The sequence below is a fragment of the Nanorana parkeri genome, unplaced genomic scaffold, assembly GCF_000935625.1.
Source record: "Nanorana parkeri isolate BGI_ZX_2015 unplaced genomic scaffold, ASM93562v1 scaffold108, whole genome shotgun sequence".
Taxonomy (NCBI): domain Eukaryota; kingdom Metazoa; phylum Chordata; class Amphibia; order Anura; family Dicroglossidae; genus Nanorana; species Nanorana parkeri.
Window position 1 is genome coordinate 432,695 of NW_017306376.1, and position 26,376 is coordinate 459,070.

At 38.2% G+C, this 26,376-nt stretch overlaps 1 protein-coding gene across 1 annotated transcript in view; it reads right to left on the reverse strand.

Annotated features, from left to right (window-relative positions):
• CDH23 (cadherin related 23) overlaps window positions 1-26,376 on the reverse strand; it is a 782,513-nt gene that overhangs the window by 387,711 nt on the left and 368,426 nt on the right. Inside the window, exons 12-14 of the mRNA XM_018553073.1 lie at window positions 12,972-12,977; window positions 12,116-12,265; window positions 7,323-7,481 (exon numbers count right to left, since the gene is read on the reverse strand). Coding sequence (XP_018408575.1) covers window positions 7,323-7,481; window positions 12,116-12,265; window positions 12,972-12,977 — 315 coding nt within the window. The remainder of the gene's footprint in view (window positions 1-7,322; window positions 7,482-12,115; window positions 12,266-12,971; window positions 12,978-26,376) is intronic.

The following is a 26,376-nucleotide window of genomic DNA, read 5'->3' on the forward strand; positions in this document are numbered from 1 at the left end:
ATATAATATTATATAATATAATCCCCTGCAGGCTTATCACCATTTAACCAGAGCACTGTTAGTCGCATTTTTGGCCCTGGTGGTCTATGTGTGCAGCTATTAAAACAACTTCCTCTATTTGATGCAGCGCACTCCACTACTGGTCCCATTATATTGCTCTGCCCCTTACCCCCTTCCTATTCTCAATCTCACTAACTTTGGAAAATTCCCTAGAATGGCAAAAAGTAGGGATGTCTTGCTACCGATACTAATATCGGTATCGGTGCTGATACTAAAGACCGATACCGGCCCTTCAGATTTTTAAACAAGTTTGGCTGCTTGAGTTCCCACGCTTGCTGGGGACCTCAGGCAGCCTGCTGGGGACCTCAAGCAGCTGTCTTTGACAGTGCCGGTACCTGAGGGAAAGTACTTGTACTTGGCCTTGAAAAAAATGGTACTGGGACATACCTAGTAAAAAGTAATCTATTAAATTGGAAAACCCAAAAAAGTTTTTTAGAATTAGACTTTAAAAATATATTACATTTAAGCACACAATACAACACTAAAATGGAGCCCAGCACCTGTAATTATGAAAACAAAAGTTATATTTGTGCCCATATTCCTGGCTCTCCCATTTAGCACAGCTATCAAAGTACACTGTATTGTGAGCATTTTTACTTTTTATTCAGACTTGTCAGCAGTATAGAGTGGCCACACAGAGAAAACTAAAATTAAAACTTCTTCACATAGTTTAGTAGTATTAAACAGGGAGAATAAAAAGTATGCTTACACAGAAATGTCTGGAAAACATTTCCAGACATATTAGATTTGAAAAGTAGTTGTGTTGCTAATTGGGTAAAACTTTACTACACATTGTGCATAATACTACTACATAGTAATGTGCTCCAAATATATAACAAGAGACAAAAAAAGATATTCTCCTCCTTTTAACTAATGTTCATATACAAAAGCTAAAAAAAAAAAAAGGGTCATCAATACATCACTATTAGACAGGACCATTATCAATAACATGCTAATGGAAGGAAATAAAAAAATGCATTGGAAACGTCCATTTACTGTTGTTATCCATAATGATGAGAAGTACATAACAAAATGTAACAATATTCAAGAAAATGAAAATGACAATTTAATGATAGCAAAATACAGAATGGCACGAGCAGCCTATATAGTACTATAATTATATTTTGTAAAGTTTTGCAGGCACAGACATCTCTTTGCACTTCTCGTTTTACTCAGCAGTTGCCATTTATCATTGTGCTTTGTAACCCCATTCTACAGGACTGCACATTATCCTGTTCTGTTATAAACACTTTCAGAAATAAATAATAATGATTTACTGTATGACAGCGATTTAAGTGACCATGCCAGGAGATGGGCATGTGTAGCACAGCAATAAATCTAAGTTTTAAAATGATCTTTCAGACTTTGACAAAAAGTCACAATTGGGAACATACGTACTGTGTTTCCCCGAAAATAGGACACTGTCTTATATATTTTTGGGCCCAAAAAAACACATTAGGTCTTATATATTTTAATTTTTTTAATGTACAAAAATCCACACTTATTCATGTAGAAAAGTCTACATGTATTCATGTACAAAAATATGGTGATCAGGACAATCAGGGGTATCGCACCTTTCCAAGAGCAATTTGCTAACCAATCGCTGGCCAGAATGAGCGAAGTGCACTTTCACTATCCATTCCTCACAGGCGGAGTGCATTTGCTATCACTCCTCCTGCGACAGGAGCCGGCGCTAATATCGGCTTATGCGGCTCTGCTCCCTCCGGTGATGTCTCGCTTCCTCTAGCGCTGGCTTTGTTGGCATCGCTGATTCTCTCCTGCCTCTCTCCCGGCTCTTCAAGTTCCCCCTTATGCCACCACTGGCCCTGGAAATGGTCACAACTAGGTCTTATTTTCGGGGTAGGTGTTATATTTAACCAATTCCAAAGAAATTGGGCGCCAGTCACTTTAGAACAGTGAATGAGTTTATTAAGACACAATAGACTCCAAGGCACAGGATACCCAGAAAGTGACAAAAAAAAGCAGACTTCAGGCCTCTACACACAGTCAATACAGAAAATGGGCCTTTAAGCCAGAACCAACACTCTGTACTCTTTAGACTGTTAAGCAGCTTTTGGCAGCACAACTACCATTCAGACATATTTTCAATGTCTACTGGCAGCATCTTGTACCCAGCTCTCCAGGAACACAGTGCAACAAATAAAAACCTTAGAACCTTAATAGCCAATCAGATTTAGGAGCTTATTTATAAAAGATCAGTTTTGCTATTTTGTGTTTTTTTTTATGGAAATATTTAACATAGTTTTCCTTCTCCACATATTTATAAAGCAATTCTGTGCAATTTCCCTACTAATATCTAGTGTATTTTAAATAAGATTAATAAATCCAAAAAAAAACTTATTTCACAGATAATTTCACAACCGTTAGATTTCTGAAATTTATCACTAGAAATTTTACTCGTGATTTATGGTCCACTCGAGCTGGTTTTCCTGAATGTGACATCTGTATTTTTCTTTTTCAACATTATTTTGTCTTGAAATCTTTATAAACAAGCCCATTAGTCGTTCAGAAAACGTAAAGATGGGTAGTAATGGTGTCTTTATTTTGACTGTTGTTCTAGTTCTTCTAATGAACCTTTCCAGCCTTACATTCACTACATAAAAGACTGTTATTGCATTGCCTGTATATGCAGGAATGAATGATGCCTCCATCTTTCAAGATATAGCATAATGTAATAAACATGTAAGCAAGATATGTAGCAGTAATCAGCTGGGAGGGAACAGTTATTTACATGCTAATTTCATTGTCACTAATTTACACTGACTATATTTGACATTTTGGCCTTGCAAATTGTTGTGGCTTCAGATTGGAAATGAAAGAACAGCAATGGTCTCTTTATTTAGTGCTTGAAATTCTAATTTGTAAAACATCTGTTTCAAATATTAATTTCCGTCAAATGAGAAACACTAGAGGCTCTATATTGCTTTGGCCAATATGTTTGTAGAGTAAACACAACATAATAATCCCTAGTCCCACAATAATCAATTGTGGTTACTATTCATCTATAGATACAGCAATGGAAAAGCTAACTGTATCGGTAAAAAAATACAGTGCAGAGGTGGTGATGCACAATTGGTTGCCATTGCCAAGTTTTGCCACCTACAAGAATGGAGTGTCTGCTAGTCTACCAAGTCAAGTTAGGATAGTGTGGCTAGATTTCAAGTCGTTATTACACTGTATGTGTTTGAGCTCAGAGTAATAAAAACTCAAACAACTCATCGACCACTGTGTTAGTTCTGGCAACCCATATCAACCAGAATTGATCTCCCATTGTTTTAAGTATTTTAAATTGCTGCAAGTTGAGAGGTAGTGCATATTTTCACTCTGAAAGTTTCCTTTATGTTAAGCCCTTTAGTGGGGTGGATAATTGTAGTCATACCACAGTGTTTATAATTGGGTATGTTTAACCTAAGAGTTCTTGCATTTCATGTCTTTTTTGAACTTCTATATATCTATTCACCATGAAGAATGGACTATCATCTAAAGATGGTCAACACAGATAAACTGTCTGCCTGTCCTAGTTTGTAAAACCCATATATAATAATGCAATAATTGGATATCAGTTCTTTATATGATGGGAGCTCAACATCACATGTAGCATTACTTAGAGCAGTCTGCATGCAAATAAAGCCTGTAATGCCCACTCCTTCAGACTTACACCCGCACATCAAGACATTTTGATATTTGCATATCTACTCCCAAGAGCCAGCTCACTGATTGCATCAGAACTGCCTTGATGTTTCAAGGAAGCTATGTACAGATCCCTGCTGGTCCCTCCAACCAGCCATGATCTGCTTGCTTGCATTACACAGAGGAGCACAGAGACCCAGTGATCACACCACTGGGTCTAAAATAAAGTATGTAATGGAAACAGAAAGGGTTTGTTTAAACTTTTTGTTAGCATGTCGATAAGAGGAAAAGGTGAAATCTGGAAAGGTAATATATAAACTGACAAAACTTTAGCTTTTAAATACAAGAATAGGGTATGTGGCAGATTCTGAAGCTTGTGTTTACTGCAGAAACAAGATGACACAATAATGGAACAAGGGTTAGTGTGACACTCCCTCGTATAGTTTTGAATTCTTGGGCTCCAAGTTTTTGGGAATTTCCAGAAATGCAGCCATAATCCATTCAAGCACAATAAAGTAATGTAATTCAAAGTCTATTTAGAATACTACAGCTTGCATCTGCCTAAAACTGCACTTTTTTTCCTTACACCTTTTCTTTCACTGTAAAATGTCCTACTTACTAACTTGCAGCAGTTAATCTGAAAATACTTGAGGCCCCTAAGCAACATCAGGTAAAGTCTGCTATGCCAGAGAGGTTATCCTTGCCCAAACCTGCAATAATGCTTTATACTCAAACCTAATAAAAATGCAGTTCATTCATCAGAAATATTACTTCAGGAAAAATCTTTTTGCTATTTTACAGCTCTCTGTGTGAATCAATGTATAAAATCAGTTCCTGTGCTAGAAAGGAGACACTAGATACTTTATGGCATTTTCCCACAGAGGGATGCCCAGGCTATTTATCAGCTAAAAATGGCACAAGATGACATTCATTTAGGTAGTTAACTCCATCCGCCAGCATCAAGGCTGAGTCTGACTATCACAATCATACATTTTTACATGCACAGATGATTTTAGAAAGAAATGTATAAATTATACAGAGAGGTAGAGGGAAATAATAAAATGTAACTTTGATTTATTAACACTGCTATAGCCACTTGGTTTCTGTATTAACTCCCATCTGTGAGGGCAGGACAGGTAAACAGCCAAAGAATAATTTAAAGATAAAACATGTAGTCAGCTATTTGCAGCTGCAAACAGGAAGCAACTGGAGTGAAAAAGCAAAAACAACTAGGTGATATAGTAATCTGCATATTAGGCTTTTGTAAAGCAATTACTACTGGCCAAACACAATTGAACCTGCACATGATGAGCTATTATGTTTTAAAGCTTGGACACGCTTCTGAGTCCACGCAGCTTGCTAAAGGTGCCCATACACTGCACGATTCTCGGCGCGTTAGTGGCCTGCTGGTTCGACAACTGCCGAACGGGCCAGTGTGCGCACATGCACACTGCCCGTTTGCAGTCATCGTAAGCCCGCCCCTCATTACAGTCATCGGAAGCCCGTCCCTCAGGGGGGCGGGCTTGGGATGATCGCAAGTACGATCTGCCTGTCCAAGATGGGCAGATCGTACGCAGATCACGTGGAACTGTGATCAGTCTTAAACAGTTGTGCAATTACGTATTTCAATGTTATGCCAGCAGGTTATGTGGCCAGAGGAAGGTACAAGGCATATCTCTCAAAAGAATGATAATCTGCAAACTACCTGCAAAGGTATGTAATGCAACTTAAGTGTGCATTACATACCTTAGATGTTAGGAAAAAAATGCTAACAGGTGGATGTGAGTTATCAAAGAAACCAGATGCCATCCCCCCATCTACCAAACATGTATACACATCTGAGACCCTCCATAATTCCTGCTTACCTGACTGGTGCCACAATAACACACATGTGTCCATGTTACTGAATGAAAGAGCAAATGTTGTCGTGCTAAGCAGATAATTACATATTGGGTAAGTGTGACATGTTTCCCACCATCCTCTATTTCTCCACCTATTGCAGCAGGACTACTACACCTTTATCTGCATTAAATGTGAGGACACCAAGGGATATTCCACCACCAAAGGAGAGGGGGAGAGAGGTGAGCGCTGAATGCCACAGGTCTGAGGGTCAGGTGAGTTCATTTTAGCCCTAGACCAAAACAAGCAGTTAACCCTTGCAGTGTGGGGGTAGCCCCATTGCAAGGGTTCATTTTTACATTTCCTAGAATTCTTCCTTAAAGCCACACATTTTATAAACAAATGCAAAAAGTTTAAAGTTTGGCGCCAAAGCCGTTTTCCCCCCTTTTTTTGTACACACAAAATATGCACAATTTTTACATGCAAATGCAATGCAAAACATTGTGGTTTTTTTCTGAAAGCAGAAATCCTGTTGTAGAATTCATTTTTAGCTGTACAATATTTGTGCACCTGTTTAGCAAATTCTTGGTAAAAAAATACTGTACACAAGATAATTTTAGTGCACACAAACAAAATAAAATCTCTACACTTAAACAAAATATAAAAAGATGAGACAGAGTTTGGTAAACTAGAAGCCAAAACCGCATCCATCCACGACACAGCAACAAACTACAGAGACCTGCTCCCTGAGCACCTCTTAACCAAAAAATGCTCGGAGCTGAGCACTTCCAGGTTCAAACTTCACAGAAGATATTAAGGAAAAGATGTTTCCCTAACTCTCCCTGCACACCGTTCTAATGTTTTTTTTGTTTCCGGGTTCCCAGGGAAGCAGATGAACTCACGGACTAGGAAGGGGTGCCCAGATGGGAGGGCACATAAAACACCATCGAAGCAATGCAGTGGCTATATAGCTAGCAGATCACCTCTACAATATAGCAGGCAGCCTGCTCCTAAGACGTAAACAATCTCATTGTTACTATTGCTGCTGTGAGTTTGTTTACATGCGCCTAAATAACCCTTATGTTGGCGGGCATAAAAGGGTTAAAGTGTGAGTCTAGGCAAAACTTCATTTTTTTTTCATTTTTTTTCACTGTTGGGTTTGTACTGCTTTTCGGCACTTCATTGGAGAGATTTCTCCTCAAGGCCGCAGTAACAATGGTTTCCCCAGACAGAACCTGAGGGAAAATCTTTCATCATAAAAAAGTTAGTAAAAATGTAGTATATATCATTATAAAATGTCATCATAAAATCAGTGATCCTTCACCTTCTGTATTAGACTTAGTGTGGCACCAAGTAATACACATTTCATTTTTAGTTCACAAAATCATAACAAGACAATTACGCTTGTTAATGAAGGTTTATATTGTATATCTTAAGTATCTGAAGTAAAGTGGAAGATGCAACATAGTGATGATACAGAAATAACCTACAAGATAGAATCATATTAGTTGTAATGAAAACCACAAAAAAAGACAGCCATAGATACTGAAAGACACAACACCTTCACAATGGCGGCCACTCAAGTGTGGTCTTGGGTTCTGCCTGGGAACACATCAATACTGCAAACTAATGATTTTTAAATCATAGGTTTCTTTAGGGTTTGCAGTAGGTAACATTATAGACACGCTAAGCATTAAACACAACACAGTTGAGTTCTTCAACTGGGTAAACAGTAAAACAAAGATTTGTGAAAAAAACAATTTTCAACTCACAATAACTCTGAGAATAGTGGTCCCAACGGTAACATTCTCATAAAGGGTTATGTTGTAAAGAGGCTGACTGAAGATAGGGCGGTTGTCATTCTCATTGATCAGGTTAATCTTCACTTTTGAAAATCCCACATGGTCCGAAACACTTTCATTTGCAAACAGCTAAAAGTCAAAATACAGATTGAAACATTAAAAATAATGATGCTAATAAATATACAAAATAGTTAGCCTATTTTGCAAGCCCTTCCATGTAAGTATTGTGACAACATTGATATCAGTAACCCCTAGCAACATGATATTAACTTACAGCAATTCAGTGGAGTCTGACAAACCATAAATTGTTGCTGGTTAATCCGTGTGTCTTTTCACACATTACTTACTGCACTTAATAAATTAAGGGCCAACGATCATTATACTTTACCAGGTATCGAGGTCATTACAAATAAGAGATGCTTAGAACTAACAGTGTACTTCTGGTTGTTTAGAGAGTAACATAACAGTTATATATAGAACCTTAAAGCTGAACTCCAAACAGATATAAAATGAAATGAACACAGCTCTGTATTCATTAACACATCATAAAGTGTATTTTTTATCTTGTAACTAGTATAAGAACCTAAATTTGACTTGGTCAAATCAGTCCAATGCAATCTATATGGTAGACAGAGAGGAAGGAGCCGAGCCAACCTGGCGGGTGGTACATGAAAATGTTCTAACAGCAAACATCCTGATGGGAGGTAAGAGCAGAGTGAGCAGTCTGCTCCTACTCTTTTACTTTACAGTCAGCAGGCTGGGGGTTGAAGAGAGGACGCCACCGTATTCCTTCTACCATCTAACTGTAAGGGAGAAAGTGGTGCCATCCACCTGGTTGTGCTGTGTGACAGAATGACACCTTTTGTTCCATGTGTTTTTAAATTAACAGTGGCACAAAAAAAAAATACAACACACATAAAAACTTGCCAGCATGGTGTCAGATAAAAATAATAATGAAAATAGCCATCCAAGATCTCTTTTTAGAAGTTAGTTTAACGGATATAGTTGGCATACATCTTGCAATCCAATAATTTTCTCCACCCTACCATCCATTCTTCCCTGCTTTGTAAAATCTACTGAGCCACCTGATTCACCAAGCTTGACGCTTGTATTAATAGGAATAATGGAAAGATCTAAAAAGGATTATGGGAGGTCAAGATGGAGTAGCACATGGTTGCTTTGTTCATGTAAGATACAGTGGATACAAAGGAAGTAATATTCTCTGTTTTTTTAACTGAGAAGTGCCATACTAACATTTGTACAGGAAGCCAGAATAAAACTTGCAATGTATGCCCTATAATTTAAAGTGGCCATGGTGGCAGATTACATGCAGAAAAAAGAAATCAAAGGCTACAGTATTACTCAGACTAATAAGAAATGCTGCGCTTCATCCTTCTTTCACATAAAATAAGAAGCACTTCTATATGACAGAATCATGAACAGGTCTATTTTAATTATAAGACATAATTTTGTCCCAGACCACCAGGACAGTGAGTCCAGCAACTGATCTTTATTGGAGCTTGTATTTCTCTCAGAAAGCCAAGATATTGCTTGTTTGAGTAGAGATCAACCGTCGACTACAGGCCTAACTTTAGCCAAGTTTTTTCTTCCAGTTTTTAAAGGGAGAATAGCTATATTTTTTAGATGTTTATTTCTGTCTGTGACTCTGCTGTGGGATTTGCCCTCAGTTCCTGGCCCTATATGATACCATAGAAAAATGGGGCTGTAAGTTGTCCTGGTGATGAAATTATCCTCATACAGAAGTGAAGTCATTTATGTCTGGTCTCAGTAATCTGTTCTCTCCCCTCTTCATGTGAACCTGCTCTTTGTTTACCATGTGGATTAGAAATCTAGAAGGCTGGCAATTCACTGCTGCGAATTGGGAGCGGGGTGACCAGAGCTGCTGAAACAAAATACTTGTTTGCTGTGCAATCTGATTAAAGCAGATCTAAAGCCCAAATGTTTTATTTTTTGGATATTGTAGAGAAGAGTTAAAAACCTGTCAGGTTTTCCTATCACTACAAAAATCAATGAGGCCGTGTTTAAAAGCTTATTTACTGCTTGATAACCACTTGAGGACCTTAAACATAAAAGATAAAACATCTGCCCTTGTCGCAGATTCCCTGCGGGCACAATCAGTGGTGTAACTAGTGTCCTCAGGGCCCCGATGCAAGAATCCATGAAGGGCCCCTCCCCAAGAAGAAACAAATCAGATTTTTTTTTTAAACAAAATTTAGACAAGTGAAAAAAAAAACCCGCTCATGTCCCCAGCTCCCCATTATCTCCCCCTTCATGTCCCCAGCTTTCCGCTCCCGGACCCCATGTCCCCTTCCTTCATACTTCCAGTCTCGGTCTCCCCCTTCGTGTCCGCAGCAGCTCTATTCGGCACTGGGCAGCAGTTCTGTGTGATGAGGGGGCGGGGATTACACCGCTCCCACTCATTGGCTGCTGCCCGGCTGGATGATACTTCACGCTGCGCCTGGAACAAGGTGAGGGGAGCAGCGTGAAGCATATAGAGCCCAGGACAGCAGGAAGAGGTCCCGGGACTGACATTAGCGGTTACCGGGATAATAAATATCCTGGTAATCAGCGGTCACCAGGGGCCCCTTCCTCCTGTCCTGGGCTCCCTCCAACTGGCAGAACTCCAGGGCCCGGTCGCGACCTCTGCGACCCTGGTAGTTCTGCCACTGGGCACAATGTTACATTCTATTTTCCATTTTATTCATATGTAGATGTAACCTTTGACCTTCAAATGACAGAAGTTAAAGACACCCTTTAAGTATTTATTATGTTATGAAATAAAATGCATTTCTATTTAGTCCCTCATTAATTAATAAGGTGTTCAATTATTTTGCTAATGAGCCCTAACTCCTTCCTTCCCTGCTGCTCTTAGCTATTATTTTTTTAACATTGATAAGTGATTTGTTTTTCATTCATTTCATTTATTTTATTTTTTAGTGTTGCATTAAAAATGTGCAAAATTGGAAAAAAACAAACAAACCTTTTTCTATCTTTATTTTCTAATAACTTTGCCGTGCTTTGTACCAGAAACATAAATTTTAGTGTAATTTTAAAATGGGACTTACTAAAAAGACACACCCTGTGATGGCAAAGAGGCTGTGTGGTCTTGTAACTGCTGATCAAAAGATTTAAAAAATACTTTTTTAAAAATTCTAATTTTTTTCTAAGAAAATAAATGTGTTTTGACCTGTGCAATGCTATTTTATGTATTACAATGGTCTTTTAATGCACTGTGTTTACAAATACTTAAAGTAGATACCCATTTATCAGAAGGGCATCTATGGTGAGGAGCAGTGTGTCTCACATTTATTTATTATTTATTAAAGTATGTACCTTCCTCAGAAAGGTCGCTGTCTACTAATTACCCCTTAGAGAGGTGAAAAATATCTCAAATACCATTTGATGTGTTAATTTGTTAACAGTATAAATATTTACTAAAACAACACGTGTTTTTAAAACTTAATTCCAGACACACATTAAAAAACCTCTTAATTCAGGTATGTACTAATAAAAAAAAATCATGAAATGTGTTGTACTTAGAACTAGCATGCATACCTGAATCTTTGTCGCTAGCAACTTCCTGCAATTCTCAGAACAATCAGGCTGTACTGCATGTTTGTTAAAAAAAAGCTTAGTAAAAGATAAAGCAGGGTGATATTCTCATGAGTGCGCCACTTCTCATTCATTGTCCAAAAGCATGCAGGAGTGCCAGGTGGCCAGGTTGTTGTGTTTAACTGCAGTAAAGAAAGTGACATCACTGACCTGGTTATGCTTTCTGTCAGTTGTGCCTGGATAAGAAAACTGCTTGAGCACAATTTTTTAATTTCTCCTGTTTGCTAAAACATTTACCTTAAATTCAGCTTTAAATATTTATACTGGCTGCAGACAGTAAGAGCATCATTGTGCTGGACTGCTGCTTCAAATGCAACCAATTTTTTTTAAAAATACATTCTGCATTATCAGGCTTATTTAAGATGGTAGAAAAACTGTAATGATAAATAACAAAGCAACAAATAATCTGTATTCATATTATTGTAAAGTGTCTTGGAAACAATAGGAATTACCCAGTTAGGGCATTACTTTAGTGGTGTGATACTATCTAGTCATGGAGCCACAAAAATATAATACCAAGCAACATTCAAATGCAGTAACTGGTATTTATATATTATGCTGTGTGGCATCAGAGGTGATCACACACTAATGGCACTGGCACATACCCTATAAGACAGTGCTAGGTCAAGACATTGAAAAGATAACAAGAGGACATCCAACTGCTCATGGAAGTTGTTTTGTTCATTATAAAGAAATTGCTGCCAATGGTTTGCTAAGGCTACTGCACCTTTCACCTCATCACTGCACTATTGAAGCCTATATAAGTCTTCATTCACGAGACCGAGAACACAAGCTGAATGAAAAATGAACCAGGATGTATATCTTCTGCAATCTGTGAATACAACAGTTATATTGTAATATTTTCTCTAAAGAACAGTATAAATGCAGGGGTGTAAAACAAATGAACTTTTTATACCTCACTTGGAAGTATTTCTATATTTATCATAAATAGTCCATGCTGGAACATGAAAAACAGCTTTCAGCGCTACAAGAAGCCTAACGTTCTCCAGAGGATATTGCAACAGTTGGTGTGCTCAACAACCATACACCTTAGGCAACAGTTGTGCTTGCAAAGTAAAGATATTTTAGCATTTACTGTAACATATTGTAGATGGTAACATGATTCTTACAGAGAATTCATAACGGGGAATCGTCTCATAATCCAACGGCACGGCAACTCGTACACGTATATCTGCTTTTCCTTGGACAGAGGTTGGAGAAATGATGAAATGATTGGAGTTGTTTCCCACCAGGTAAACATCAAAGGCGCTGTTCATACCCTGTGTGAAAGTAATAAAGCAATAAGATCAGATTACAAACGAACAATGCATTATACAGTCACAATGCATACTAGTCAATATCGTTTGCAGAAATGAATTCATACACATTACCACTACTTGAGCTTTGCTCTGTTATAGTTTACATTAGCAGGGTTATTCACAAAAGGGTGAAGAGTTTGGAGGAGGCAGGAGAAGTGAACAATGTAGCTGAACTGGAAAGTGAGCTGAATTGGAGAATTTTTCCAAATCAGCTATTATGGCCTAGATTGTTCCCTTCTCCTGCCTTCTCCAAACTCTTCACCCTTTTGTGAATAACCCTGTAGTTTTTTTTTATTCTTGTTAATGGAAATTAATTTCCACTTTTAGTATAGCGCCTTGCTTACTATGAACAACCTCTCTGTGACAGGAGGGAGTTTCCACTCTTTGGTATAACAGCAGGTGTTTGCGTGCCTTATTTTAGTGTTTTTTATAATTCTAACATAATGCACAGTGCTTTAACCAGTTGACATCCGCGGTGTTAAACCCCCTTCCCATCCAGGCCATTTTTCAGTATTCAGCGCTGCGGTACTTTAACTGACATTAATAATCATATCATCTACACATTCACAAGCTACCAATATTGGATTGGTGAGTGGTTAAAAAAAAGGCCACATACAAAATAAAAGCTTCATGCAGCTTGTGATCCAGAAATGCCAGTTATATTCACTAAATTCTAGATTGGATTACATTTTTTTTTAATAGAGGTATTGATTAGATTTTTGATAACAGACATCTGAGGGTCCCGGGACTCTATTCTATAAGAATTGGGGGGACTGGGAACTAACAAATTCTCTTTTAACTAATTTACCTCCTTCAGAATGTTACCCTCCTAACCACCACAATGTTCTGTGTGTTGGAGACTTTTAAACTACAGTGTTCCCACCCAAGGACAAAGTTTGGCTCAGGCACCTCTAAATAGTTACCTTTCAGGTGTCCAGGCAAATGCATCATTGTGCTTGGTCACAGAGGGGGCAGACAGTATAGCTCTTGGATCTACAGTACTCAAAATGTCTTAAAGATTTGTGTGTAAGTATGGTATAATGTTCTGTGGAGTGCTTTCTATGCATGATGGACATAGGTGACACTCTGTAATTTTAGAATCAATAAAATGACCCCGAGTCCACCTTTACCTGAGAGGTCACAATGTTAAGGGTGGCCATGCAGTAATAGGAGCTTTCCTACCAAAGATCTTTCATTGGACTATATCAGTTGATGGGGTAAAAACAATCATTCATTTCGACCATAGTGATGAAAAAAGTAAAAGGAGCAAGATGGAAATTTTTTCTCGAACAAACAAAATTCTAACAGTGTATGTGGTTTTCGTTTGGGAAACTACATTCATTCCAAAATTGAATTTTAAAATAAAAATATTTTTTGTTCGACACACGTCAAGTCTCTGATGGCATTATCGTCTGGTAAAGAAAGATCTTTTGTTTGGAAATGTACTAGTGTATGGCCAGTTTAACAGTGTACACAATCTGTGCTTGGCAATTGGCATTGGCTACTGTGTCACAATGGAGTAGCAACAAGTTTCCTTCTTTACTACCTGGGGACACCACACACAGGTTGGCCACACACATTGACATCGGATTGTGCAATGTACTTTAGATTTACCAACAAATATGTAGTAGAAGGATCTACCTGTGCATAAGCATCAAGTGAATTGTTTAGCAGAGCCTTTACTTTACAGAGTTGTTGGTAAATCCAAAGGATATTGTACAATCAGACTGTAGTGTGCATCTCCAGCTTTACTTTTGCTAGATCTGTGTTATTGTTCAATGAGTTTACCACTGTCTTTACCTCACACCCTCTAAAATACAACAGTAAAAGTGTGCTAGAGGAAGCTTATACTTGTATACACATGAATAAGAGCCTTGGATAAAATCCAGACTACCATGCTCCTGCATCCACAGCAGGGGACCAAGGAACTTCCAAACAGCAAAGGCCTCACTTAGTGAAATTAGAACATGAGTGTAGAGCTAGAGGCATGCTACATGAATGCTTTTGTAGAATAATTCATAGCAGTTACAGAATAAATCTACTTCTCATTTTGGGAAAAAACTTAGTAGCAGTCAACAAACTTTGTGTTGCCAGGATTTCAGGAATCAGTAACCACTGAGAAACAGAATTTTTACAGTGTTAGTCTAAATTAGTAAATCTCTGCTGCAGGGTAACTTGTGTTACATGGCCCAGATAAGACTACCTGAATCAGTAGTATGCAAACCTAAGACAGCATTAATTTGACATGCCTGAAAAAAAACTGAACACAATTTAGGTAAATATGAGCCTCTGGGGGGGAATTTATCAAAACTGGAGCAGACAAAATCTTGAGCAGCTGTTAATGGCAACCAATCAGCCTCCACCTTTCATTTTCAAACCTTAACTCAAAACTGAGGAGAGAAGCTGATTTGTTGCCATAGGCAACTGCTCCAGATTTTTCTGCTCCAGTTTTGATAATTTCCCCCCTCTAAATCGCACATTGATTTATTATATCTAAAAGGAAGACCACTTATCCATCGTGTATGGAATAGAGGGGCTATATTTTTCATATATCGACAGCTACAGTAAGTGACACCTGGGGGTTATTTTAGGAGCCTGTGAGATACAGGGAAGTGATCCTACTAAAAAGCTTTTTTGGATGGTCTAGATATATTATACACCGTAGAGTATGTTGCTGAATAGTTGTGGTCCAATATGTTTTGTTAGCAGTATTAATATTTTTTGTTTTACTGTGGGTGTCAAGCTGTTACTATGGACAAACAGCTGCATGCAGTGCATGGGTTATACATTTAGAACACATGTTTCGGCAAACTAGCTTGCCTAGTTTGTTTATGTATCGTTTTGCTGTCTTTTAGGTGATGTGTCATACATAGTATTATAAATATGTTATCATGATTTATACAACACAAAAACCATATGCAGATGCACTGTGCTGTCTGCAGAATTAGTACATTTTATAATGATTATGTATTGATTGTACTCATTCTTTACCTTCAAAATGGAAAACATGTTTTCTTTCTCTCTGTTTTAGTTGTTTTAAGATATTCGTTTTTTATTTGGCATAGTCCGCTCATCCTGAATTTAGAAATTAGGAATACATATATACACTTTAACTGAAGTTTGTGTTTATTTAAATGTCTTCATTTCAGAATCAGTTTCTATCTTTGTTGCAATCAACACAACTGGGGTTCTCTTAAGACTATGGCATGTGTTGTTAGGCAGCTGTTAGGATTTCAGTCTTTGTTTGCCCAAGGGGCATAAAGTGTATATACAATCATGCATATAACATTTCTGAAAACTGATAACATTTTCTGAAACTAGTCATGGATAGTAAATACCGTATACTGTTGTTTAGCAAGCAAGCATAAAAAAAGTTATCAGCACGGTTAGAAAAAAATTAAATTAAGCAATCTAATTAATTTCCAAGTGTTAAATGTTTTACCTTTTTCATTACTCTTGTAAACTATCTGCCCCTTAACTGTACTATTAAAAATGAATGTCATATTTTAAAGACTTAATTTGAAGTTTCTGAATTGGTAGACCAGTTTATTGCTGTATCCCAGTCCCCAGAGAATACCATGTATTGGCAGATGTGTTATGCATAAAGTGAATATATATGAAGCACTTTAAATGATTTCTTTAGCAATTGTTAAAGCTGTAGACGTGCTCTATAATTATAGCTACTGCAGCATTCATTGGGAGATCAGAGAACTATTCTGAATGCTGAATTAAAAGCGGCCATTTTTGTGACAAGGTCTGAATAAAACCTAGTGATTGAATTATTGAAAACATTTACTGTGCTTAAAAACTGCATTACTGTCTACCATATACAGCTGTAAAGACCTTTTCTTCTTTTAATAAAGCACAATAGTTAGTAAAAACTTTGCAGTCTTTGAAGCTGTCCAGGCTTACAGTTGGGATTAAAAGTTTGCGTATCCTGGAAGAAATCATAACATGTTGGCATTGATATTGAAAATATGACTCTAGAGGTACTGGGGAATCTTGTGAAAATTGATGGCAAGATAAATGCAGCATGTTATCAGAAAATACTGGCAGACAATTTGCATTCCTCTGCATGAAAGCTGTGCATGGGACAATCTTGGACTTTCCAACATGACAATGTCCCTAAGCACAAGGCCAAGTTGACTGTCTAGTGGTTACAGCAGAAAAAGGTGACGGTTCTGGAGTGGCCATCACACTCTCCTGACCTTAATATCATCGAGCCACTCTGGGGAGATCTCAAATGTGCGGTTCATGCAAGATAACCAAAGACTTTGCATGACCTAGAGGCATTTTGCCTAGATGAATGGGCAGTTATACCACCTGCAAGAATTTGGGGCTTTATAGACAACTATTACAAAAGATTGCACGCTGTCATTGATGCTAAAAGGGGCAATACACAGTATTAAGAACTAAGGGTATGCAGACTTTTGAACACAGGGGTCATTTCATTTTTTGTATTTGTTTTATGTTGCCATGTTTTGTTTTATGTTTGTGCCATTCTGTTATGACCTACAGTTGAATGTGAATTCGATAGGAAATAAAAGAAGTGTGTTTTGCTGCTCACTCATGTTTTCTTTAAAAATGGTACATATATTACCAATTCTCCAAGGGTATGCAAACTACTATTGCGTACAACTGTACATCCAATGATCTTATTTGTTTGTGATAGCCTGAAGTTTACCATTAAAATTTCAACCTGACCTAATAGGCAACTTCAAGGAGGGCACATGTTGGCAAAGTAAAAGAAAAACTTTCCAACACGCTAAACAATAAGATATCAAAAAAGAGAAAATATACCAAAATTGTCCATGCCACCTGGACATAAAAATGTTTGTGAGTAGCAGATGGATAAATATGTAGCTGGGTATGTAACTGCACCCACCCTTCTCCTCCTGTGCACTGTTTTTCATTGATAATATCAGACCATTAACATGTACAGTTCCATGTATTTCAATCTACTGCTCAATTTTCTCTTGCTGGGAGATGTCCATGTGGAAAAAATATTATTTTGTGTTTTCCAGTATATACTTGTTCTCACCCACTTATATTTTCATTGTTTAGTGTGCTGGGAAGTTTCTTTTTTGTTATATATATTACATTTGGGACCTGCACTGACCTGCACTTATAGATTTTATAGACATTTGGTGGCCCTCACTTATTTTTCTGTAGTATACTACATGTGCAGAAGGATGACATTTTGTTTTACATCCCTAAGCCAGAGACCTCTGCATCTACATGGCCTGCACAGCTCACTTTGTCTTCCACATCTGGCAGCATCTACTGATTTAATGAACAATTTTACAAAAATACATTTATGTGGAATTAATCACACGGGCAATATTACACAGGCCACATTTTCAATAGACAACTGGAAAGAGCCCACAAAGGTCCATTGTAATTGTGCCACCCATTTTACATTCTATCCTCTAAATAATCTTTTATCCTATTAGCATTCCAACACAGGAAATCTGTAGCATGTAGAGTTTACTGTTGCTAGCCCAAAAAACAAAAGCAAAGCATAATATGATTGGGCTACTGGTATTTTCTTTGTTACATTCTTCTTATTGAGCAAACCTGTTGGCCTATATTTTAAGAAAAACTACAATATTTTACAAATAAAATTCAATTGTACTGGCCATATGAAGAAGCAACATAGGTCTTATCAAATATATTTATATATATATATATATATATATAGTTTAAAAGTATTTCTTTATTTTTACTTGTTATTTTAGAATAAGGCAATCTGTTTTTTGTTTTGTTTTTTACTTTTATTTGTAGATTGTAACTTGTTCTGGGGCATTGACTGGTAGGAATGGTTCTATATGGGACATAAGCCTTCTGATAAGGGTTATGACACCAAGACCTTTCTGTAAGTAATGACAACAAAGCAGGGAAGTTTAAAGGTCCGTTTCTCCTTATAGTTCTCACTAAAAAACCTCCTGAAGTTGTGCTTTTGAGCAAAACGAGCCAGTGCAGTGCATAAAACAGCCAAAAACCCTTTGGAGCATTACAGCTTGTTCCAATGGAGTTCAACACAGTGTACCTCCTAATGTAACGCCAGGTTTTCCAATTTTCCCCCAGAACAAGCTCCTTTGAGTAGGATTGGTCAATTAAATGCCCGAGAAAGCACTAATGGGTGAGAGTGCCTGAGCGTGACGGAGGGAGACAAACTCTAAATTTCTCTCAAGCCTTCCTCTCTAGCCACAAGAACGTAGAAGACTACAAAAGCAAAATCACTGAGCTACAACATAAAAAGTCATTTCATGAACAGTGAACAGGCTCTATGTGTGCACTAAACTACATAGAGACAAAACTACATCAGATATCTCCTGTATGCCCTGCACTTCAAACCAACATTAGCAGAGGTCCGATTTAGAAAAACACTCTGTATTCTAAAGTATGTTAGTACTACAAAATACAGGTTTGAACTAAAGATAACACATAAAATGCATTTTATACTGAGTTGAGGGAACTCAGATTTATAAATGTGTACAATAAAATTTTTAACAATAAGATATTACAGGCCTATTAAAATTATTAAAGCTGGCGTAGCATTAGATGTAACTTGCATGCTAAGTAATGTGTAACACAGGTATTTACAAAGATCACGGTACCTCCACAGCAATGCCTTCATCTGCTTTTCTCCCTAGAAGGAAACAGCCATCTATCCAGCATCAGCGTCTACTTCCAGGATGAAGATGCTGGCTCAGAGATAATGGGATTATGTAAATGTTTGTTTCTGTGCAGTGCTTGGCCGTGTTCACAAACGTCGGACACAGACCACCCCCTGCTGCAGCCTCTCATCTTGTGACTTGTCTGATAACTGGGGAAAGGAGACTAAGCAAATGCTTCCTCCTGTGTGCAGCAAACTCATGACAACATCTTAGACTTAGCCATGTCACTTGCTCTGAGCTCAAGGACTACTTTTTAATGATAAATGGCAACACTTTTAAAACAATTATATTATTGCTGTGTATCATGAAATGTAAGGAATTTGTTCATGCAGATTTGTAAAGTTACCGAGACGCCTAATTTTACATAGTATGTAAAGGACCAGTAAATCTATAATGCAAGGCGTGTGATGGATTAAATGCTGGTATACTGAGCAGTATTTCTAATGTAGTTATTCTGCAATTAGTGATAATTATTGCTTTATTTCTTAAGTGAGGGAAAATGTGCATGTGATGTTAAGTAGTAATTACAAGGTGCACTTATATACGGTATGTGAGTTTACTATTCATTTTCAGCAATTACTGAGCCTCAATAGTCAGCATTTCAGGAGCTGTCCAGCACTAATCCCGCATTTTACAGTCTCTGGATTTTTTAAATGGCATTTTTTTTAAACAAAATCTGTACCAAGAGAAATCTATAGACTGCCAATGGTGACTTCTGAAAACCCGAGCTACATTGGAGTTCGGAGTTACTGACCTGCAGTCAGTACAATCAGAGCTCCTGATGTGCATACATAGGCTAGGTTACTACCTCAGAAACTATTGAAGCTAATAGATCAAAATGGCAGTCAGGCAGCTAGCACTCAGGAGGTCAGCAATGGCAGCCTAGGTATTTGTCAGTGAAGGTTTCCCTTGAATTTTGGATTTTTTTTGAATGCACGCTCAAATATCAGCCCCAGACACTAGGTATACAGGCTCATATGCCCACCACAAATGTGCAGCTTACCTGCCCATGTCTGGAGGTGGGGAAGTTGCTTCCTGTCACTGGAAAAGGGATCATCTTGACCCCTTTCACATTCAATTGATATTACAAGAGTTACAAATAATAAAACCAAGACAACTTACAAAAAAAATAATTTCTTAAGAATATCAAAGTTCCCCTCCCCCTGACTTAACAATAAAACAGACCAAATGGTAATGCATTGAGTTTTTCTGTCTTTTATCTTCATCTCCTGTCAGGTTTCCATCTAAACACAATGTAATAAGACTACTTACCTTTTTATTAAATGAACCAATTAGGCAATGAAAGCATAGGGCTTCTGCTTTGGAGTATCTTTGTTTTCAAACTATTCAAGACACTGGGGATGGGGGTTTAGGAAAGGTGACAAAGTAAACCATAGACTATATGAACAGACGTGATGGAAGAGGACTGATAGAGGGAATTGTGAGTCCAAAATGTCAAAAAGTGTTGATAAAACAAAACTGAAGAGAAGAGCGGGGATGACAATTGGGCCTTGAGGTGGAAAATGATAACAGGGAAGGAGCCAGGCAGGTGTGATCGGGCTGAAAGTGGGAGCCAAGGGTGTGGAGAAAAGAGAAACAGTGAAGTGAGATTAGTAACAAAGTGAAACAGCAGAGAAAACTTTCTTTTGGATAGAGTAGAGAGGGATTATAACACCAATCAGGTAGTTATTGTTGCCGTAGTCCCCTCCCCTTCTTCACCCTCCCTGTTTGTCCTTGTGACCATTATCACTGAAAGTAAGTGAGAGAAAATCCTAAATTTTGAGTTGCCACCAAAAGAATACAGAGGAAATTTTGTTCTTGTGATAAATGTTGAGTGATTTACAAAAAACAGACTGCCGACAGGGGAAACAGGAAAATGGGATAAAATAACATAGACAGCACAATCATCACATGATGTGTTGTCCTGTAACGTGGGGCAGGGTGGCATATAGTAGGACCATGTTAAAAAGAAAAACAGGATACAGTACCCTGGTGATTTATTAACAGTCATACATAAAAACAGGATTAGTATTTAGCCATATTTTTAAACTTAAATATACAAATGTCCTTCTGAGTTTTTTTCAACCTACATTCGATAATGTAATTGAATTCCATCATTACTTTAGCCGTAGTAATCTAACATTATTAATAACTGTAATTATCGTGATTCATAATTTTACCCCAGAGACTTATTTACAACTTAATAATCCTTTATTTATGTTTCCGATCTCCTGCTGATCATTCCCCTTCTTGCTCACAGACACGAACGCCTTAAGAACCCCTGCTGAAAATCTGAAAAAGAATCCCTGATTTTGAAGTTTATCTGCCACCCACAAAAAGAGCCAGGTTTGATGGGATTAATACGTGTGACTCATTCATCTTATCCAGTCCTCCAGCAGGAACTTGATCACTACTCTTTATGTCTTTTATGGAAAAAGTTGGGGGTGGGGTGGTCTTCAAGCACTGCCAAATGAATTTACATAATAATAGTGGTTTCCTTGGATACAAAATCAGGCACTAGTTACTAGAAACTGATGATATTTAACGAGGATATCAATGGTAAGACAAAAGTGTCACAAAAATACAAAAGCAATACTTTAGCTTTTGGCAAGATAAATTTCCTAATGAAGAGAACCAAGCACTCTGAAATGCAAACCTGCATATTTTATATGAAATAAATCATGTTTTTATTGTATTTCTACACTTTATTACATATGGAAATCGAATTTGCAGCAACTTTGCCTTTGCTGTGAACCTTGTTAGTTTGAAATTTGCAGTTCTGGGAAATTTTTGTCTGGATTAATTTTACTTTAAAACCAGCATGCTTTGTATGACCTTAGAATTGCTAGTAAGGGGGATTTTGGGTAAGCCAGCCCCCTCTTTAGAAAACAGGGGGGATATAGCAATTGAGTGTCAGATGCTGTATGGACTTATGGAGAGATTAGGGTCAGTTAAAACTGTACTTTACTTCTGTGACTTGTTCTGTGCTTGCCCCCTCCCACATGCTCACTGTTCTTTTCATTTGATTTAACCCCCCAAAAACCCTTATTAGGTCTACGATCTGTTACAGAAACATGTGCTTACCATCTGTTCTTGGAGCTGCCTTTTTTTGGCAGCATTGTTTAACCCTACCGCGGCCAGTGATGGATTAGCATAATTGGCAGCGGGCCAATTTAAACAGACTCCTGGCAGCTTTAGCCGCCGGGACTCTGCTTACAATTTTAAAGCCGGCTGTTGGCTTCACAATAGAAGCGATTCTGGTGACTCAACTGCTGCCAGATCGCTTCCATGGGCCGGAAAAGTGCCAGCCCCCTCGCCTGGCACCCCCGATGAGTTTCTCGGGTTCCGCTGTCCCTCCTGCGGGCCCGGGACCAGCATCTTGGCTGTTGGCAGGAAGCTGGGGAGGAGAGCAGCGAACTTCCGTTCACCAATCTCCTCCCTGCTTTATGGGACTGTGAGCGATGCAGATTGCATCACTTACAGTCCGTGAGTGATCTGCTCTTCAATAGCTTATTTAAAGTGGAAAGATGACACTAGGGGTGGACCCCCAGTGCCACCTTAAAGAGGACCCGTCACCACCAATATTCTGTCAACATGGGGGCTTGTAAGCCCCCTATGTGACATCAATTGAAGTAAAAAACGTTTTTAAAAATAATCTAGAAAAAAGTAAATGTAAAAATCATTTTAAAATTGTCTAACGTCCCCAGCGAGCTAGCACGCATTCATGCAAACAAGTGTCTTGTGTGCCTACGTATGAAAACGTCGATGTGCACTCCAATAGCTTCTTTGGAGTGGAAAGGTGACACTAGGTGGCTGACACCTAATGTCACCTTAAAGAGAACCAGTCACCTTCAATGTGCTATCACATGGGGGCTTTAATAAAACAGACTACATAGATTCTTAGCGTGCAAAAACAAAACAGCACCTCCAAATATCTTACTAAATCTAAAGATAAAACTTTATTGTGTTAACAAATATTTGTAAAATTTAAATTGTGGCTTTTTGCAAAGAGTGAAAATAAAAGAAGTGCAAAACTGTAAATAAGAAACTTAAGCAGAAAATTTTTAGACCGCTTTCAGACACGCCTTGTGGTATCAGACAAGCTGCAGTACAGTATGATATAGTACATGCAATCAAAAAAGTGTTAACAGTGAATCCTCTTGTAAATAATAATCCTCTGGAAAGTTCAATCATATATTCCGTGTTCAAATATACACAAATGTGGAATCACACGTATATAGTGCTCAAGATTTGTACCAAGTGCACCACGCTCTTTATCCTTCCACTGTGAAGTTCTTTGTACAAAGTCCATATGTCAACTCCAATTATCACCCAGGTGCTCCCCCTCTCAGTGGGCCGCTCACCTTATAAATAGACCTGAACAGGTCTAGAATCGCTTTATAAGTGTGATTCCACATTTGTGTATATTTGAACACAGAATATATGATTGAACTTTCCAGAGGATTATTATTTACAAGAGGATTCATTTGTTAACACTTTTTTGATTGCATGTATTATTTAAGCACATATTTATTATAGAGATTTGTTTATGTATTGTTCTAGATGAAACGCAGCACATTCATTATAATTTGATATAATCAGAGGGTAACACTTCTTATAGTGCTTGCAGCTACACAGGGTTTGGCGCGAGGTGCCATTTTTCACAGTATGATGTAGTGCCATTAATTTTGAATGGCCCTCCAATGAACCTTGTCAATGTACCTCAATGCATGTGCATTTTGGAGCACAACAATGCACCAATGAGAACTGTGTGTTGTGATGGGCTGCATTGAAAAAAAAGTTTCACATTTGTTTGTGCACTGTGATTTCTTGGCACCTTATTAAAAATAAATGAGCTGCCTTAATACATTGCACATCAATGCACAAAATAACACACATTATACAGAGCAAAGGATCCTTTTTCCAAGACAGTGTCACTTTGCCTTGATTGGACAAAGTGACAGGGTCTTGGAAAAAGGCTCCTTTGCTAATCACATTTTCAACAATCCCCCACTGTTTGCAGCACCCACAAAAGTACCCTAGGTTGATTGTCAGAGCCTAGCGGGAATGGTGACATCACTCCGCTGTCATGTGAGACATTATAATCATGTAAAACCAAAGGAAATCTCACCGCTCCAATTCCTTAGCCACCATCAGGATCCCCCAGGTGCTGGTCCAATAGGTGCGTCTCCACCTTGGAATGTAGCAGTACACGAACAGACCGCACTATCCAGAGAACTCCAATACTGCAGACTTAATTGAAATTCACAGCAAATACAATATAATAGTGAATAAAAGTGTATAAAGCAACAAATACCAGCACTGCACACCCCCAACCAACTACAACCTCTCACATGTTTCACCCAAAGGCTTATTCATAGAGGTAACAAATATAGACCAGTATCTCACTTAAATGCGTTAAAAAAACTTCACCCTAGACAGATGCAGGAAGCAATGCTCGCTGATGGATAGGTTAACTCTAAACTGGCTGGTATATAAAGATCAGTAGAGCACAAAGAAACTACCAATCCCATCATACATGTTATAATCTCCATACAAAATAAAATCAGATATTTTAACTCACTCACCAAACCGCTATCTCCCTGTCAACTGTGCAGGGTGAAACATGTGAGAGGTTGTAGTTGGTTGGGGGTGTGCTGTGCTGGTATTTGGTGCTTTATACACTTTTATTCACTATTATATTGGATTTGCTGTGAATTTAAATAATGTCTGCAGTATTGGGAGTTCTCTGGATAGTGCGGGAAGATTCAGCCATGAAGATTCCTAAGCAAGCAAGTAAACTGAGTGCCAAACCCCCACTCCTCTGGAAGTGTAAAGAGGTAAGTCCAGGATATTGAATCAAAGGCTTTCTGTAGATCAATCGATAACAACAAGCCAGTGGCCCCTGGAGTCCTTCCCCACCCTGACTTTAACAAAGATATTATATCAATTGCTCTGCGAATTTGGTCTGGACCCTGCCTCCCTTTAATAAACCCTACACGATCTTTATTAATGTAAGTGGGGAGGAAGGATTTAATTCTATTAGCCAACACTTTTGTAAGCAACTTAAGATCATTATTAATTAAAGAAATTGGTCTATAGTTAGCTAGTTCTCCTGGGTCTTTATTAGGTTTAGGAATCAAACTTAAAAATGCTTTATTTATGTGTGAACTCAGGGGTTACCCTTTCCTAATAGCTAAGAAGAGAGAGGTGGGGAAGGAGTATTTCCTCAAACTTATATTTCCTGAGTATTTCCTGAGTAGCCATCTGGTCCTGGGGCTGAAGATATTTTTGCTTGTTTGATAGCTTGTTTAATTTCAGATTGGGTGATTGGTTCTTCCAATAAAGCTACATGTTCAGGATTAAGGTTAGGAAGTGATATAGATCTTAGAAATTGTTGTATTGACGATTTAGGTGGGTCATGAGTATTAGCATACAATCGAGTATAGAACGCTTTAAATTCCTGGATAACCACCTTGGGATTCTGTGAATATATTCCAGTCGTACATCTTATCTTGGGGATCGAATAGTTCCAAATTTTGGGAGATAATTTAGTAGCCAAAAGATGACCATCTTGGGTCAAGGCCAACAACTCCCCCTCCAGTTTGGTGATATGAGACGTCCGCTGGCGTTTCCTTCGTGTAGCGATGGAGATGAATTGCCCTCTTAAAGTTGCCTTATGAACTTCCCAGTTAATAATGGGCGAAAGAACTGAGGGAGTATTAATACGAAAGTATTCTGTTAATAGTGTCTGCACCTCTATAACTACCCCAGGATCTAAGGAGTGAATCATTGAGTCTCCAATGGCCCATTCCCCAAGTGAGTTGGGTCTAACGATGAGGTCATTACAACTAAAGCATGGTCCGACCAAGAAACCTCTCTAATTTTTACAGATCTAATGCTTGTTAACATCCGTTGGGGAATGAAGATATGATCTATTCGCGCATACGTAGAGTGAGCATGGGAAAAGTGAGTGTAGTCCCAGTAGAGGGGTTACATTCACGCCACACATCTACTAAGTGGTGTGAGTGAAGGAGCCTTGCCAATCTCAGTCCATTCTTAGGCGGATATTTTAATCTGGTGCCCGAGGGATGGGATTTATCAATTTTAATGTCCAAATCCATATTAGAGTCTCCAGCGATTACCCCTGTTCCCTCTATATATGGGGAGAGAGTAGAAAGGAGATGCCTGAAGAAAGGGATTTGGGCAACATTAGTGGCGTAATAGGAAATAAACGTGTACAAATGCTCCCCGATAGTGCCTTTCAGCAATAAACAACGTCCTCCAGGATCTTTAACTTCTAACTGTAACTGGAACAAAATATGCCTAGCGAACAAGATAGCCACCCCTTTGGATTTATCTGCCGCACTGGCAAAGTAGTACTGAGTATAA